The sequence below is a fragment of the Rhinolophus sinicus genome, chromosome 7 (assembly GCF_057876585.1).
Source record: "Rhinolophus sinicus isolate RSI-liver-muscle chromosome 7, RSI-T2T, whole genome shotgun sequence".
Taxonomy (NCBI): Eukaryota; Metazoa; Chordata; class Mammalia; order Chiroptera; family Rhinolophidae; genus Rhinolophus; species Rhinolophus sinicus.
Window position 1 is genome coordinate 55,773,363 of NC_142507.1, and position 17,295 is coordinate 55,790,657.

General features: G+C 54.4%; 2 protein-coding genes across 3 annotated transcripts; both read right to left on the reverse strand.

The window, feature by feature from the left end:
- Positions 1–1,517: 1,517 nt before the first annotated feature.
- ETV3 (ETS variant transcription factor 3) lies at positions 1,518–14,914 on the reverse strand. 2 transcript variants are annotated; one of them, XM_019711172.3, is made up of 5 exons: positions 14,822–14,914; positions 12,946–13,001; positions 12,130–12,367; positions 10,834–10,949; positions 1,518–5,977 (listed from the first exon to the last, which is right to left on the reverse strand). In XM_019711172.3, the coding sequence occupies exons 2-5, from the start codon at positions 12,989–12,991 to the stop codon at positions 4,827–4,829; spliced, it is 1,551 nt and encodes a 516-aa protein (XP_019566731.2). In that variant the 5' UTR covers positions 12,992–13,001; positions 14,822–14,914; the 3' UTR covers positions 1,518–4,826. The 2 variants fall into 2 exon arrangements, with proteins under 2 accessions (XP_019566731.2, XP_019566730.2); XM_019711171.3 differs by having other exon boundaries at positions 2,774–5,977; positions 12,946–13,004; positions 14,822–14,911.
- On the reverse strand, positions 13,936–15,576 carry LOC148757810 (uncharacterized). Its single transcript, XM_088799322.1, is given in 4 exon segments — positions 13,936–14,216; positions 14,219–14,411; positions 14,463–14,702; positions 14,822–15,576. Coding segments are annotated over 4 exon segments (1,212 nt in total). The 5' UTR covers positions 15,452–15,576; the 3' UTR covers positions 13,936–14,067.
- Positions 15,577–17,295: the final 1,719 nt, after the last annotated feature.

The window sequence follows — 17,295 nt, forward strand, 5'->3', positions numbered from 1 at the left end:
GACCTGGGGGCAAACTGGAGGAAGTGTCAGGGACACACGGGGACCAAGGGCCCTGCCCCGAGCAGCCTGGCTGCAAGGCTGACTCTGCCCCGGGATGTGCTCTGCCCTCCCTGGCCTGGCGCTGTGACTCCAGCAAACAGCCCTCGCTGGCCCTTAGCTCCCTGGGACCAAGGCTGTGAGGCTCGGAGTGTCCGAGACCAGCCTTGGGCCTGAGGTCAGGGTGGAGCCAGCACCTGACAACTGAGGCAAGACGCAGTGACAGAGCGACACGGGCAGACGCCTGCTGCCCCCTCTGCAGACCTGCACGTGTCTCAGCCACTGTTGGGGCCACAGCGCCACATCGCCGCCCAGCTGGACCCCCAGGTCCCGGAGCCACTCGCACCAGGCGCTGCCAGTCAGGGGAGGTTCCGTCTCTGCTCTTCGTCCCTCCTGGTCAGTCGCGCAGCCCAGGCCCCGCCCGTTTGACCGGAGCTAAGCACCGCTGCCCGTGCTGCCCTCCAGGCTGGGACACAGGCCTGACAGCTGGAGAAACACCAACGCGGGCCCCACGCCGCCCAGTTCTGCTGGGAGGCAGTCAGTGCCCTCACCAGCCCCTCAGTTTCCAGGCAACACGTGGGACAGTAGGGGCCGCGAGTCGGAGACCAGAGTCCCGTGGGCCGTTTTCTCGGCTGTAACACCGGGACCACGTACGAGCGGGGCCACTGAAAGCGTGACGACGTCCCGGCTCTGCACAAAGGCGCCCTGCGCCACCTTTGGCGCCGTGGCCCGGTGACCGAGCTGAGCACGGCGGTGCAGAGGCCCACGGGCGGCGGCGGCCTGAGTGGGACTCTGATGGGTCCGCTGCAGCGCCCGGGGAACGGAGGAGAGCGGTGCTCCAGGGGAGGCCTCGGCGGCGTGGGGGCGGCACCAGCCGTTAACGCCCGTGACTCGGTCCCCGCCATAAAACGGGCACCTATCTCAGCGGGTCATCACCGGGCGTGAACGTGCGCACGAGCGAGGCCTAAACGGCAGCGTTGGTTGGTGGTCACGGAGGCCGTGCGTGCGTGCGTACATGCGTGCGTGCATACGTGCGTACATGCGTGCGTGCATACGTGCGTACATAGTGCGTGCATACGTGCGTACATAGTGCGTGCGTCAGTGCGTGCATACGTGCGTGGTCCAGGACGGGCTGCGGGCGCGCCCGGGCTGCGAAGCGCCTTCCTCTCTGGGCTCAGGGACTGGTAATCGCCCCCGTTCTGTGCTGAGCGGTCAGCACAGCCCGGCGCCTCGGGCCCTGACCTCAGAACTCCGTGCCCGTCCGCCTGACACGCAAGGCGGCGGCTCTCCCGTCCCGGCAGCCCCAGGCTGTGTGGTCCCCGACCGGCCTGCTCCGGACCCGGCTCATACCCGGCTCCACGCAGCGCAGCCCGGCCGGCCGGTGGCTGCCGGCGCTTAGCGGCCGCGCGTCCCCACACGACGCCCTGCGAGCCGCGCAGGCCCGCGGCCTCCGTCTGGCAACAAGCCCACAGGCCGCACACTCCACTTAAAAGTATTTTTTTTATTTAACTTTAATTTCTGAGGTAAAATACTTTTTTCTTTCAACTTCCATAACAAAATACAGAGCTATCAGATACCCCTGGAAAAAATATGTATATTATACATATATTTCTATAACATTACATCATATATATAATATATATGCAAAAATCTGAAGACTTTATAGAAAGCGGGACGTCTAGAAGGCACTGCACCACGAGGTTACGGTTACGGACACGTATGTACACCCCACACCCGACGGCCAGGAACGCACGCGACGTCCTGTCTCACACGCACTGTCACTCACACCGTCCCCGCCTCACAACTTCAACTCAACGGAGGCCTCCGCTATTTCAGGACACACTATGTAACCTTTTCTCCAACAAGAAACTAGAAATGGAACACTTCTTTCAAGACTGGATCCAAGTTCCCCTTTTAAACAAAACTGAAATTCCATCATTGTTGACAAAACAAAAAGCAGAAACGTAATTATGGAATAAAAAAAAAAAAAAAACAAGGGACAAACAGCCAACTGACTCCACCCGCGTGGAGAGCAGGGAGATGCGCCAGCCACATGTTTAATGCTCCGGAAAGGCCCGTGGTCCTGCGAGTCAGCGCGCTGGTGCAGCCTGGACTGGGCTGAAGGGACTTGCTGAATTGTCTGCATTTCTCTCACAGCCACTCTCTAAAAAAATAGAGCTCAGCAAGGCTGAACACCCTCAAGATACCTACATTTTCTACAGTCAAAAAAGCAAACTGTTTGCATGAACAAGGGCTTGATTAATGAAATTTCAAGGTTTACAGCTGCAAAATTTTAAACATTTGGCACAGCCAAATTTGGAAAGAATGGGGGAGCGAAAAATAGGTCTGGTTTTGTCCCCCTTTCTTCCACCTGCTGTTGGACAGTGATAAGATGCTCATGGAAGGGAGAGGACTGGCTTTGTGCCAGGCTGGTGATGGGGCTGCCAGGAGCAGGCTGGGGGGAGAACATGCACCTCCCAGCCCTTGAGCCCAGGACGTCTCAAGGACCCACGCCTACCCCCTGGCCCCCACCCCAGTGTGCAGTGCAAAGCAACCAACTGTTTACTGGTGGGATGGCAATCAAAGGACAGTTACACACCAAACAATTTCGTAAAGCCCAAAAACATTTTTCATGGAGTTGAACATTTTTCGAGTGTTTTTTCAAGTGTGAAAGCAGTGACTTTTTGTTCAAACAGAAGCAGCATCTAGGATTAATTCTGGCACTTGGGTTCTAGGGATTACGAGGGTGCATCGTGGATTTCTCTCCCTTATTTTAAAGGCCTCATGTTTCTATTCCTGAGTTAATACCAACACCTGCTGGCCCGCCCCTCTAGTGGATAGAGGGTGGCTAGCCAGCCTTCCTGCTCAGATGGGCAGTGACAAGCAGAGAGCCCCCTCATGCCTGCGCTTGCTTTCTGAGTCGAGGTAAGTCAAGGTGCGTCGGGACACTGACACAACCACCACCGACCACAGACGGCCTGAGTCCTTAGGGGCTACTCTCCTAGTCCCTTTCCCGGGACCAGTCACTCAAGAATTTTGAATTAAACAAGGGGGAGGATCTTGCCAAAAACTGCGTGATGGACTCAGCTCATCCCGTCACCCAGTCACTCACTGCTCTGACCTCTGGAGCAGTGTCTCATGCAGGCTCTCTGTATAAAGAACTCTGCCCCGCTCCCCCCCACTGCCAACAGTAATGGACAGCCCTCCAACGCTTCCCAGTACAGAGCCCACTTCGGCTAAGGTGGAGTCAGGCGCTCCTCCTTCCCAGATGGCACCCATGCCCACTCCTCTCCCATCAGATATGGAGTCACTTCCCTCCCCGCTGTCCTCATGTCCAGCGATCTCAGCCAGTTAGGTATGTCCACACATCACGCCGACGGACAGACACAGACACACACGGCTTCTCTCTCTGCCCCAGTCCAGGGCCCTTTTGCTTCACATAAAATCAATGCTTTCCCATTCCCGTGAAGTCAATGGAAGGGCACTTCCCATGAAGAAACACTTCCTGTGTAAACTGGAGTCTCATGCAGAACAGCCCACCCGAGAATCAGGACCTGGGGAACGGGTATGGCAAGAACAGCAAGAGCACAACAGGACAGACGCCACCACCTCACTCCCGGCCTCTGGCATCTGCTGCCTCGTGTAGCGCCGCCCACCTCTCCCTTCAGGTCCCACAAACACCCACTGTGCCGCCAGCTACCTCCTATGTTTCCAGGTACCACCCGCCTCTGACGGCCCATCCAGGCTCACTAGACCAAGCGGGGAGGCTACAGAGCAGCTCGCGCTGAACCACTCTTCCACATTCCTGGATTATCTGAAAAGTTGTCCACGCCCTTTCACGGGCTCACGCTGACAGACCCGTATCGTGTTAAAGTATGTCCATTGTTAAGGCTTGACTTAAGAAAACGAAAAGAGAAGCAGACTCGGCGGAAAGCCCTCTTCAGCGCCGTCATGCCTCTCCCTGACCTCACGCACAGCCAGCTCTGGTTTGGCTCCCCGCACCCACGATGGAAAAGGAAAAATAAAGATCATTTTTGTGTCTGCTTTGTTTTTAAAGGCATTGGGTTACTTCCTCCTGCCCTTTCTTCCTTCCCTGAACAAGAGTGTACAACTCCTCATGGCTTCTGAACAGGTGAAGTAGGTGAAAAGTCCAGGAATTCACAGCAGGCCTTGTGTCACCCATGCAGCCCAGCTCGGTGCCCACGCCTCCCAGCTGCACTCTCACTGGCAGATGTTTCGTGTTTCCTGAAAAGTTTTTTAGAAGAAAAAAATGCCAAACAAAGGACAAGAGCCGCATCCGAACACCCCCCACCCAGGACTGAGATGACCTTATTCTTCCCCTGAAACAATTATAAAGAACCATCTCAGGCCAACGCGTTTGTCAATGGTGTCTCACTGCTCAGCTGCCCACCCTCCCAACCACGCTCGTTCCCCTTCTGTGCGTCCCTCTCAGAGCAATGTGAGTTCATTGATGGCTTTCCGTGGAGAAATAGAAAAGAAAGAAAGAAGCCTAGAACCTGAACAAGCCCGGGACCAGCACTGTCTCGGCCCTTTGGGAGTTTGTCAGAGAGTACGAGCCTCGACAGGAAGCAGAGGCGGTCTCCCCTTTCAGTCAATCCCCCCGTGCCCTACGCCCCAGGAAAAAAGTGTGTTCATATCCCACCTAATTTACAACAGAAGACACCCCATCCCATCCCCAAATGTAAAAATACAAGTCTAAGCCCCCCGCAATCTTGCTACATAAATACATGTATCTGATTATAGTACAGACAGCCCCCCCACCTCCAGTTCTAAGCGTCCGCGGCTGCTGTTGCCAAACCCCGCGGCCCCGGCGCGTCCCACGGGGGCCGGCCACCCTTGCTCAGCCCTCGAGCTCCAGGGTCATCATTCCAGCGCCGCTTCAGCCGAAGCTTGGGGGGCATCAGGGCGTCTTCTTTCTTCTCAGGAGCACTGGGCTCCTTGCCAGGCCCGTCGTCACTGTCTTCAGTCACTTCCAGGGGTCCTTCACTTGAGGCGCTGATGGGTGCAGAGGGCCACACACGGGGTGCAGCCGGGCGGGCAAAGACAGCGCCCTTTCCCTCTTCTGTGGTCCTGCCTGGCACAACGCCCTCTTCCTGCAAGTGTCCCTCCTTCTCTCGGGCCGACTGGGCCGACTGCCGCAGACTCTCGGGGTCCTTCTCAGAGGCGGGCTCCACCTTAACTCTCGGGGGCAGAGGAGCTGTGGCGGCAGTGGGAGTGGGAACAGCCGCCGGCTGCTCGCTGCTCTCTGCCCTCTCGCGGTTCTTCCGCCCCACGGGTGGGGGCTGCAGCTTGATAGAAAACTGGGCCGGCTCCTCGGGAAGCACTTGGCACTGCAGTGGTGGGACCATGAGCCCCGGGTAACGCGGAAATGTCCGGGGACTCAGATGGTAGTTGAACACTGAACAGGCTTGAGAATGAAGGTAGTGTTTCATTTCCTCAGGGTTGAAGGAGAAGCAACTGCTGCTGGTGAAAGGGCTCAGGCCTGGAGACGGGCTGTAGGAGAAGATGGTGGGAGTCAGGGACAGGGCTGGGGAAATGGGGACGTTCAGGACGCCTCCGCGGCCAGCGATCGGGGAGACGGCGAAGGGACTGTGGGGGTCAGGGTAGAGCCCCGGCCTGGTGAACAGCGGAAGCATGATGTCAGGCTTGCGCTTCTGATGGCCAATCCCTCCTCCCCCGACGGCGTTCCGGGAGGCCATGAGATCCACGCCCCGGCGCCAGTCGGCTGCGCCGTCCTCTAGCTCCGAGAGCTCCGCCTTCCTCTCGGCGCCATTACTCAGCTCCTGGCCAGAGGCTGCCAGGGAGCTGGCAGAGAAGCGCCCGGGCTGCACGTCACTACTTGGAGAGGGCGCGTCCAGAGGTGGGAAGTGGAACCGGGAGGAGGCCGTTGGCACTGGTGGCGCGCTCTGGGGAACCACACCTGTGATGGTGGAAAGGACAAAAGGCCACTTCAGAGGTCTGCTCACTCATTATCAGCACTTTCCCTTTTGCTAAGTAAATAAGTACACGGTGTTTAGCAGCGACAGGAAACACACATTCCAGCAGGGCCCAATCCCTCAGCCTGCCCCCCTAGCAACTACTGCCCAGCTTCCCCGTCTCAATGCAGCTGCCATCGTTCCAGCTCCTGCTCACGCTGTCTTCGGGGTACGAGGGACCACTGGAAGTCTGAAACAGAAATCCCACGAAGGAGGGATTTCCCATTGCTCACAACTAGGTTCCCAGCAGTTCAGGGCTTAGCAATGAGCAGGCGCTCAGCAACCAGGGGCTGAATGAATGAATGGGCCCACGGGCTCCTCCTCGGCCGCTCTGAACAGTGTGTGTCACCTTTTCACTCTCGGCTTTGTAAACAGTCTGCTTATGTCCCTAACGTTGGCATGTCCGTAAAGCAAGCAGACACAACTGACATGCACGCAGAGCCATGCAGGAAAAGCCCAAGCCCCTGCCCGTAGCATACGTGAACAAGGCATATTTTAAAGACAAAACCAGATGAAAAAAATGGCCAGGTGATTGTTAAGCTCTTGTAATGTATCTTTTATCATTTCTGATATAGAATCACTACTTTACAGAAATTTAAATATTTTTCAATTTCTCCAAATCTATTACTTCTCTAATAACTTTTACATGAAGATCTCCATCCCCAACCTGCTTTCAATGCTTTTCAAGTACTGAGGAGGCCAGGTCCACCAGGACCTCCCACTCCTCTCCTAAGTTCACCTGCTACAGTCTGAAGCTCTAAGCTACCGACATGCTAAACACGCCAACTCCAGAGGCTAAGTCCTCAGCCCCCAAATGCCCTTCTGGTAAATGGCCTGGGAACAGCGTGCCAGCGGAGAACCCAGGGCCTCTGGATTCCTGGATGGTCCCAGCAGCCTATCACCAAGGATGTCAGCAGGGCGCTTTACACTGATGCAGAGAGGGGAAGGAGCAACAAAGTCAAAGGCAAAGAAAAACCCAAATAAGTGAAAGTATGGTGCTCTAGGAGAAGCAGCCATAAAGGGCGGAAGAGATGGCGGGTGAGGCGGCACTCCTAACCGGCGGCCTTCTCTCCGTATGGCGGGGCCATCCTCATGGGTGGGCACAGGTGACTCTGGGCACAGGTGACTGAGTGACACTGCAGAGCAGCATCTCCTAAACTCATGTGCCACAGAAAACTGTTCTGCAAAACTTCTTTCCCTAAAGCCACTGACGGTATCTTATAATTAAGAAAAACAGGTGGATGACCTTGTATATAATTTGAGTTGAGTCATGGAGTCCCAGGCTTCTTTTAGCCTGTTATAGTGTCTAAAATTCTACTCTTCTTGACTCTTTTGAATCTTGATGTTATATTAAGAGCACATCTATGAAAAGGCAGAAAACCTCAGTTCGGTGAGTTCTGAAGACTGAGCGACGTAAGGATGCGCTCCACGCCGGCGCTCCCACAGGCTGCGGCTCACTGCAAAGCTGCAAGGAGGCCGCCCACAGCATTTTCCAAGGGCACACAGAGGGCATGCAGGGGAGCGAGGAGGCGACACCCAGGAGCAGAGCCGGAGCCTCCCCTCTAAGTGCAGCAGCCCCACTACCAGAAGTCCACACAGCAAATTCAGGATTTTGTCTGAAAAAACAAGTTTGCTACTTCAAAACTTTGAGTAACACGTGTGGCTTTGGAAGAAGACTATGATCATGGAGCCGCCATGATATCTGAGTGGTAAGGTGGGAAACTCTGGGTGTAGATCCCAGTTCTGGCACCTTTTCCTTGTAGCAAGTACCAATGGTCTTTGACCCCCTCTGGCAAAATGGAAAGAATACAGCCTTTGCCTAGGTTCAAACCCTGGCCCTACCACGAGTTGTGCGACTCTGGATAACTTACCTTTATGTGCCTGTTTCCTTGCCTGTAAAATGCGTAATAAAGGGACTAATCTTATGGTTTAAAAACTAAAAGTTAATATTTGTGAAGATCTCAGAATATATCAGCACATAGCAAAAGGCATATAAGTATTTGTTAAAATAAGTAACTTATTAGATCAGAATGGTGGTTCAAAAATCCAAATTTTAAAAGGCATATATAGCAATTGAATATGGACCACATGTTAGATAATGGCATCAGAGCAATGTCAAACTTCCTGGGCGTGGCAATGGCACTGAGGTTCTGAGAACGTCCTCGTACCTGGGAGATACGTGCTGAAGCTCACAGGGGTGCAGTGTCCTGATGTGCAGCTTACTCTCAAAAGATTTAAAAAGTATATACAAACAGAACGACATACAGCAAGTGTGGCAACAATGTTAATGATTAGAGACTCGTGAGAGGCCATATGGGTGTTCACTGTTCTATTTTTTCCAGTTCTTCTGTAGGTTTCAAGTTTTCCAAAATAAAGATAAAGATAAACAACCTGGGGTGGGGGTGGGGAGGCACAGAGAGGTCTCAAGTCCATCCCTGAACTGGTCTGCCCTGCCCCCACACCCTATAGGCTACCACTTTTACTAGTATCTTCTGTATCTTTCCTATGATTATTATGTAACTACAAGTAAGTACTTAAAATAAATGTAACATAATACTTTACAGGATGCTTTCAATGATAAAAATGAGATACTGTGTGTAGAAGTGCCATCCAAGTGTTCAGTACTCTACCCTACATGTTAAGGGAAAGTAGGGCTGTGGGGAGAGAGAACAGTCACGTTCCTTGTCACTCGACGAACTGCCGTATTACTCAGCTATATTACAACCAGCAGGCACTGCCTCTATTTTTAAAAACACGCCGATTGGAACAGCCCACTCTATCGACTCACCACCCAGACATGGTCCCTCTGGCCCTACTTCACATAGCCCTACTCCTCAGAGCACTCACCACGTCCCACATTCCGAACTGTATTAACCCCACATCCTACCTCTCCCGCTAAACTGTCGGTTTCTTGAAGGAAAGAGCTCGCCCATCGTTTCTGTATGGTTTTTAGGGCTTAGCACCTTATCTGCTGTGCAGACGCATGAGTCCCAATCCAGAGGAAGAACGACTGACCTAGTAAACGGGAGCCGGTTCTTAGGAGCGCAATCTCTCAGGGACTGTTTCTCGAGAAGCTGCTCACAAACACTGTACCCCGCCCACCCTGACCAATCTCTGACTTTGCTGTCATCCTTAACTTTCTTATTTGTGAAATGATATGGACACATATTCTTTTCTGGGCTAGAGGAGTTAAATGAGATCATTCACAAAAAACTAAGCGAAAGTATTTTTGTTATCACAAAACACTAAGCAAAAGTCCCTTTGTTAAGCACACGTTCAATGAACGTTGCAGCTCCTCTGTCATCAGAGAAGCTAACCTGAGACAACATTTGCTTAAGCTGGATGAGGGTCTCTGAACAAACGACCCCCGTTTCCCGGTCCGTCCCAGGAGTAAGGCCCCAGCCGCGGGTTCAGGGGGACACACACACACTACTGGCTTCTCCTGTGACTTTCTCATTTTAGGATCCTGAGCTTAGCTGAGGATCAGTGCCCGTCCCACTGCCCTTGGGCAGAGTGGCTGCGCTAGGCCAGGGCTGTCGGGTGTGCCACTGCACGTGTCCAAGTGACTGGACTTGTGGAGTTTCAACAGACAAGAATGGGTCACAGACCGAAGGACAGATCAAGGAAGCGTTTTGGGGGGAGTGGTATGGAAGGGTATGGGCGCCAGCACAGTCTTTAGAATTGTCACATACCCACGTAGAGCCCCAGTTCTGCTCGGCGTACAGGGAGGGGGCACAAGAGGGACAGAGAGGAAGCGGGATTCCAGTGGCTAGAACAGGTTTGATTTCCTAATGCCTCTCCCTCAGGCACAAGGAAAGAAAACAGGTTGTAATTAGAGAGATGCATTCCAATACCACTTTTTTTTTTAAATGTATGCCCCAGGGACAGGAGGGGGTGGCCCCAGAAGGAGATGGATATGTAATGGCAGCAGCATGAGCTGAAACTGCCCTAACTTGTTGTGCAGTCATTACGTATCTGCAGTGGATCTCAGCACTAGACTCTCAGCCACTCCCCCGCTCCAAGTTTTCAGGTTCCCCCCCTCCTCCTCTGAGAAGTTGTAACACGGCAGCATCAGTCAGATTTCTTCCGTACAAGGCCACAAACGCATACTGCTGGCTGGGCAGAAACCCGCTAACACAGGCCGCCGTCTCGGGCAGGGGTACGGTCTGCACCTACAAACCAACCACGCAACCACGCAAGCCCTGTGAGAGCGCCTTCTGCGCTGAGGGGCAGGCCTAAAGCCTCCGCAGACCTAAAGGGGAAGCCTTGCTGCACTCAAGACAAGGTCAGTCACCCCAGCGTTTTGTTCTCTGAGGAGCTGCTGCTGCAGATCAAAGACCCTGCTTTTCACTGCAAACACACAAGCCTCCCCTTCTGTGATCAAGGTTCTGTGGTTTTGATGACAGTCACTTGATAAGGGAGTCTGGTAGTTTCATAGAAAATCGGAAGTGTTTGTAGAAACAGGTTCTCGTCTATCAAAGAGCCACTGGATAGGGTGTTAAAACTCTAACTAAAGATCAACACACGCTTACAGACGCCATTCCTAAGAGGACAGAGCAGTAACATCCAGATCACAAATAACAGGCAGAGAAGGGAAGCGAAACGACCAACTGAACCCTTTATCCCGACACGGCCCAGCCAACTGCCCTGGGTGAGACGACAGGAACACAGCAAGGACAGAGGCGCGCCAAGGCTCACGCGGTATCGGGGTTCCTAAACATCCTAAACACGCTAGGCTTAGACTTGGGTGTTTAAGACTTCTCCAACTCAAAGTCCCCCCCCCCCCCAGGCTGCATCTTACCACTGGGCCGGATGTTGAGGAAGGGGTAGTTGGGCATCACCAGCTTGTTGAAGTTAAATTTGTACGTGAACCTTTTCCCTTTTGTTTTATGGAGAATCCTCTTGTTGTAATAGTATCTGCAAAAACAGGAATGCCTGTCAGGCCACCTTCTACCTCCCGATACCTCCCGGTGACCCGAAGACCAACAGTTCTTGTTCCAAGTACTACTTGCAAATGTCATGGCCACTCTTTCGTGCCGTGCCCTCAGCCGAGGGCTCGGAGACCTGGGAGCTTCCTTGTCTCCTTCAGTTTTCCAGTCCACTCCAGTCCTGGGCTAGAGCTTCACAAAGACAATCTCACTTTAAGATCCTGAACACCTATCCGAGCCCCCACCAGCGTTCATCTTCAGATTCAGTTCTACAGCGCCTTTTCTTCTGTTCCTACATGTCACTGCCTGGTTTCTCTTTCCTGCTTACCCAGGTGGGTGCAGATGATGCTCTCGCGAGACCTGACGTGGTTAGTCTGGGGGGCACACAAGAAGGAATGGGGAACTCCTTCAGGTCAAACAATGGGAGAGCCTGAGTTGGTAACCAGCAGGCAGCGGCCGCTTCCCTCTTACAGGGATGTGAGGCTCCAGCAAAGCGGCCGCAGATATGACATCCAGGGTTATCAAGAATGAAACAGCTCCACCTGGGAACTTCAACGCCCCTGGAGCCTTTCGCCTCGCACCCGTTCAGTGGCACAGGTTATAAACTGCCTTCTGGCCCCCTGAGGGCTAAGGGTTACGAAGTGTACAGACTGACAAGGGGGAAACAACCTGAGGAGACTCACAGATCACTCCTCGGCTATGTTGGAACCCGTGGGCCATGGCTGCTGACAGCCAGGTCACTCCTCTCTGGGAGTCCTCGTCCTGCGTGTTGGCTTCACTACTTTTCTATTTTTCCCAGGAGAGTGAAGAAGAGAGATTCTAATAGATTTCCCGCAGGGAAGTCGACAGTCATCTTTTGGATTACAAATGAGCTCCAGTCCGTTTTACCCACTGTCACCGACCACCTAGCAGAAGCGGCTGTCTGTCAGGGTCCAGTGCCAGCCACGCTGGACCCCTCCTACCTGTGAGCGAACACATGCCCTTTCTCCTCCGGTGCCTCCACTATTCAGACTCTACAGGTCGTCTACTCCCACCTGACGACGACACGTTATCCGCTCACATACTACAGGTCTGTCACCTGACACCCCCTTTACCCAACATCATCCAGGAGACCGCTTAGTCTCCCTCCAGTCTGTTAACACCATGGATCTGGGAAGCCGTTGTGTTACCTGAGGGCCCGGCTCAGCTTGTCGTAGTTCATCTGTGGTTTGCACTTCCTGCGGCCCCAGAGGCGGGCCACCTCGTCGGGATCCTTGATGACAAACTCCCCGTACTCTCCCTGCTGCCAGGCGATGACATGGCGGAACTCCTCCTTCTGCAGCAGCTCCAGGATGAAGTGCCACAGCTGGATCTGCCGGGAGCCCGGGGATGACTCTGTCTTATAGGCCCAGTCAGGGAACTGATACCCTGGAATGTGAAGAGGGTAAGAGCAAAGCAGTTAGGGGCGCACCCCAGTGTCCCCGGCTCCACATCCCAGGGCGCAGTCTCTGGAGTGCTGTGCAAACATGCCATCAACACCCTTTCGGTCAGCTGGGGCCAACCACAAGGGAAGAGGAAAGCGCAGAGAAGTCAGCTTTCCTTCCGGCAATCATCGAATCTGATAAGAGGCGGGGTAGCACCCACATGCCCTCCTCTCTCACACCTTTTCCTACATTACTAAATCTCACACCTACTTTCTACGAGGGCATGGACATTCCAAAGGGAACAAACAGGAAGGATAAACTAACATATTAGGAAAATACAGCTGAACCCCTTCCTCCCCAGGCTGGGACTGTGTCTCCACCAGGAAAGAGAGTCTAAAGCTTGAGACAAAGGCGTGGTCACCAGACTTAGATACACATCCACAGCACGCAAGCCTGCCAGTCCCCCAGTACCCCCCAGACAGAGGCTGTCAGCCTGCTGTGGCGTTAGTGCAGAGCCCAAGTGCAGAGAAAAGGAACCACGGAGGGACATTCCAAGTACATCAGAGATGATTCACTGCTCACCTCCACCTCCTTCTGGCTTTTCCACGATGCTACAGCCTGCTTTCATTTTCAGCCTCCTGCTGAGAGATACAAGCCACAGCAATTACTTCAGGCGCTATTATTTATTCTCTTCCCAAGGTTTCTTAGCACAGCTTTTCCCCAAACTTCCCTTTCCTTATCTTTTCCTCTTTATGTGACCCTTTTTCTTTCAAACATGTCACCTCTGAACTGCTAATCCTTAAAGTCATCAAATGATGGTCCTCAGGTCATGAGCTTCACAGGCCTTAATTATCTCTCACCTGACTTTAAACCACAAACGGTAAACACTGTCTTTGATATTTGCTTTCTTCCTCCTGACCAGCCCTTCAAAAAGGAAGGGCACAATGACATGGGTCCAGAGAGGCAGCCCAAACAGGTCAGTTGGTTTTCTATTACTAGACAGGCCCAGCATGCCAAGACACACACGCCTGCGTTCTCCCAGATGCACCAGTTTAAAGAAGAGTGAAAAAAATCTCAACCCATCTGATTGCCACTCAAAGAGAACATCTGATTTTGATGTATTTTACTGAATTACTTGAGATGGGAGAAGGAAAAAAACCGGTCAGAAAACGCCCCCTCCTCCTTGAAAAACACCCTGGGATACAGGAAGTACACACACCACATGTAGTTCCTCTGGACAAGAAACACATATTCCCCCCATTTTTCTTGAGAAAAAAGGTTACGTTTTCTCCCTGTAACAGGCAGGCATGTCTGCGTCCCTTAGCTCAGTGAGTGGAGGGAGTGGAGCTGCGGCCCGAATGCACTCCGTCCGGGTTACAGTTCAGTAAATGTCCTGTTGCGAGCAGCAGGCATGCAGCTCCGTATCAGGCAATCCTTTAGCAGAAAGAAGGGAAGGGCGAAACTGCCACAGGGAGATGCGGGCAGGAGGGCAGACGTCCCCTTGCGCTTCCCCAGGGGGGACCGGCCCTCAGCACCCACATTAGCGGGAGTCTGGGGGGCAGGTAGGTGCCTTGGTGGCCTCGGGGGGAGTGGGGACAGACTCCTAATCTTGGCAGTTTCATCTAACCTAGGATTCCTCTGGCTCCTTGGAATTTTTTTCTCACCATACACAGTAAGGACACCAGCAGGTTTCAGTCTGTACAACTACCAGAGAAGGAGGAGGAGGAGATAAACACCCCAAAGGAAGAAGCAGACGCACAGACACACGATACACACAACAACAAGGCCGCTGACAGGCTGGGGCTTCCTCCCCGGCTGCTCCCAGCTCCGTGACAATGAGGGAGGAAAACACCAGTTTCCCCGCCGCTGCAGGAAGCTGCCCGGCCTCGGCTCCTGAGGGCTCCGCGGGGCCGCGGGGCCGCCACCCCGTCACACGCACGCCCTGCCACCCTCGCGACCCGGGGTCCGCACCCGCCGCCACGCCACCCAACGTGACCGGGAAGCCGTCTCCTGACACCCCGGCTCCCGACGGTCCCCACGAACGACCCCTACGGGCGCGCCTCTGCCAGCGCTTCACGCCTCCACTCGGAGACACGCACACACACGCACACGCCGTCCAGCTCCCGCCGCTCATCGCAACTCCGCAAACGCAGGCCCTCGCCCTTCCCCGGCTCGCAGCCCCTCCCCGGAGTGAGGCAGGCGGCCAGCCGGGCGCGGCCCGCGGCCCACAGCCGCCTTCCCTGTCGCCTGCCGGCCTCCCTCGCCCCGGGGCACGAACGCCGCCCTGGGTCCCCGTCGCCCCTCAGACACGGGGCCCCCTCCTTCCCCCGCCCCCCGCGCTGGGTGAGGCCGGCTGGGTTGGGACGTGGCCGCCTGGCGGCCCCAAGCCCAGGGCCGCCGTCCCCGCCGAGGCTCGGGCGTTCCGGCCGCAGGGGCCGGCGGCGAGGCCGGGACCCACCTCTCCCCGGCACGGTCCGTCTTCGGTCCGGTCTCCTCCGCGGCGTCTCCGGCTCCTCCTCATCCAGCCCAGCAGGAAGTGACCTCCTCGGCTGCTGTCGTCACTTCCATCCTCCGCCGAGAGGGCGGGGCGGGGGCGGCGCCCTCCCGCCGGGCTCCCAGCCGCGCCGCGCCGCGCCCAGCCGCCTCTCCCTTCCCTTTCCCGGCCGCGGACGCCGACTTCCGCCCGCACTCCGCCCCCGGCGCTCCTCCCGCCGCGCAGCCCGCGCAGCCGCCCTGGCGCGGTGCGTGCGTCACTCTGCGGAGGCACGTTACGCACGCTCGCGGTGGGCGGGGCTAGCGGCCGCGGCCCTGAGTGAAGCGGAGTGCGAGGGGCGTCCCGGCGAGCGGGAGGGCATGTCGCAGGCCCCTCGGGAAGGGCCGAAGCGCCGGCGCACGGCGTCCCCGGCCGCGGCGGCCTCGCAGAGGGGAGGGCCCTCATCGTGGGCCGACAGGACCGCGGGCTGCGAGGGCGTCCTCCACGCTCCGAGAAAGGGCCCTTCCACGCACTGCGAAGCGCAGCCGCGAAGCTTCTCCCGCGTGGAGTGGGGCCGGGCCCCGAGTGTCCCCGCGTGTCCCCGTCCCTTTGCATTGAGTCTTAATGTGGTCCCCTCTCAGCAACTCGCGCGTCTCCCCCAGTCATTCAAGTACATCTCCCCCTTTCCTCTACCTTTGTTCCTGGGGAGGAATTGACAGCGATTTTGTGCTACTTCTAAGGCCACCGGTAAAGGCAGGGGAGCAGTTCAGCTTTACCCCGTCTCCAGCCGGTGTGGCCGAGTGGCGTCCTGGTCTCGTCTCACTCGGAGGCAGGAAAACGAGGAGTACGGATCAGTGACGGTTAAATAAATGGTGTGAAGAGTAAAAGTGTGAAGGATAAAAGTGTGGAAGTGGAAAAGGGAGATGGAATTGACGGAGGATTGAAAAACTTGGGGTAGAGCAGGGACCGTCTCTTTGTGCTGTTGTTCTAATGCCACCTCCACGTCCCGAATGCCACCAAGAACATGGAAGCCGCCTACGTTGTGAGAAAAGCTGGATTTACCCCTAGCCCTCCTCTAGCTGTTGATGAATTAACCAGCAAGTTGGGCCCCTCTGGGTCTAAAGTTGCCTTCCCTGTTTAAAAACAGGATAATAAATAGGATTGGTGGTGTAAGGTCTTTTCTAGTGAGAAAATCATGCTACCGGTATAGAGGTGAATAAATTGAGCAACATTTTAGCGTCGAGGAGCTGGCTGCCGAAATCTGCAAGGACACCATGAGCCCTGTCTGCACGTCCTTTGTATCTTCCACACAGCACCCAGAAGTGTCACATGTAAATGTCACATGTTTGGTTGGACAGTCTTTGCAAAATCCTCAGATTTAGCAAAATGATGTAAATTATAGTCAGATCCTAGTGCCTTGAGCTACTAGCGGTGTGACTTCGGTGAAGTTGCTTAACCTCTCTGTGTCAGCTTCTCCTCTGGATGGATGTACTCACATGGTTGTGTGAAATGTGTTCATACATGTACAGTGGTGAGAAGAGAGCATGGCATGTTGTAAATATGACAGATGAACAAATGTTGGCAAAAATAATAAGAAGAATCATAAAAACACTCCAATTCTCACACCACCCATGCAAATCTTAGTAATTGTGTCAACTTAGAAACCAGGGTCATCAGGAATGAGCAGCTTCTTCTGAAAGTCTGACATTACCAAGCTTTGGCTCATGGCTCAAATGGTCATGCTCAGAGCCCGCATTTATCCTCCAAGGAGCCTGTGTTTTACAAAGCGCCAGGAACCAGAGTACAGGGACGCTCTGCGTACTCATATTCCCTGCTGTCTCCCAGCGGATCTCTGCTGCTGCTGCTTCTCTGAGTAATTAGAGTCCTCAAGGATGACTCGAGTAAACACAATTAAGAGATAAACAGGCCTCTCTACCTGGCTGGAGTCTGAACTGACATACCGAGAAATGTTTATATGCCAGTGGAGCTCAGCAGAGTTTTTACACTCAGAATCTACTCACTGGCCTGAAACACAACAGGTCAATTTGGGTTTGATAAGCAAACTGGAGGTTCGCTCCCAGTAGTGGATCCAGACAAATGAGTTTTGTAGTGGGCACCTCTGTGATGGTAGAACGCGGGAGATTCGGGTGGCTCTGGACTCTTTGCCCAGCTTCCCTGAAGTCCCTTCCACTGTGTCCTTCACCTGCTTCAGATGCGATTCCACACCTGGAGATATGGAAATATGGAGAGCACGGGCTTTCTGAAAGCATGGGGGTGGAAACACAGACACAGTCTAGGAGTCGAGACAGGGAGTAATCCCTCTTGAATTTCCACTTGCTCAAAGCCCTCTTTGTCCACTGACACTGCCTGCCCTGTGCTCCACTTCCCACTCACCTTTGTAATTGTCCCGAATGCCTAGGGTAAGTTTCTGCTGTAAATCACACTCTCAGTTCGGCCCT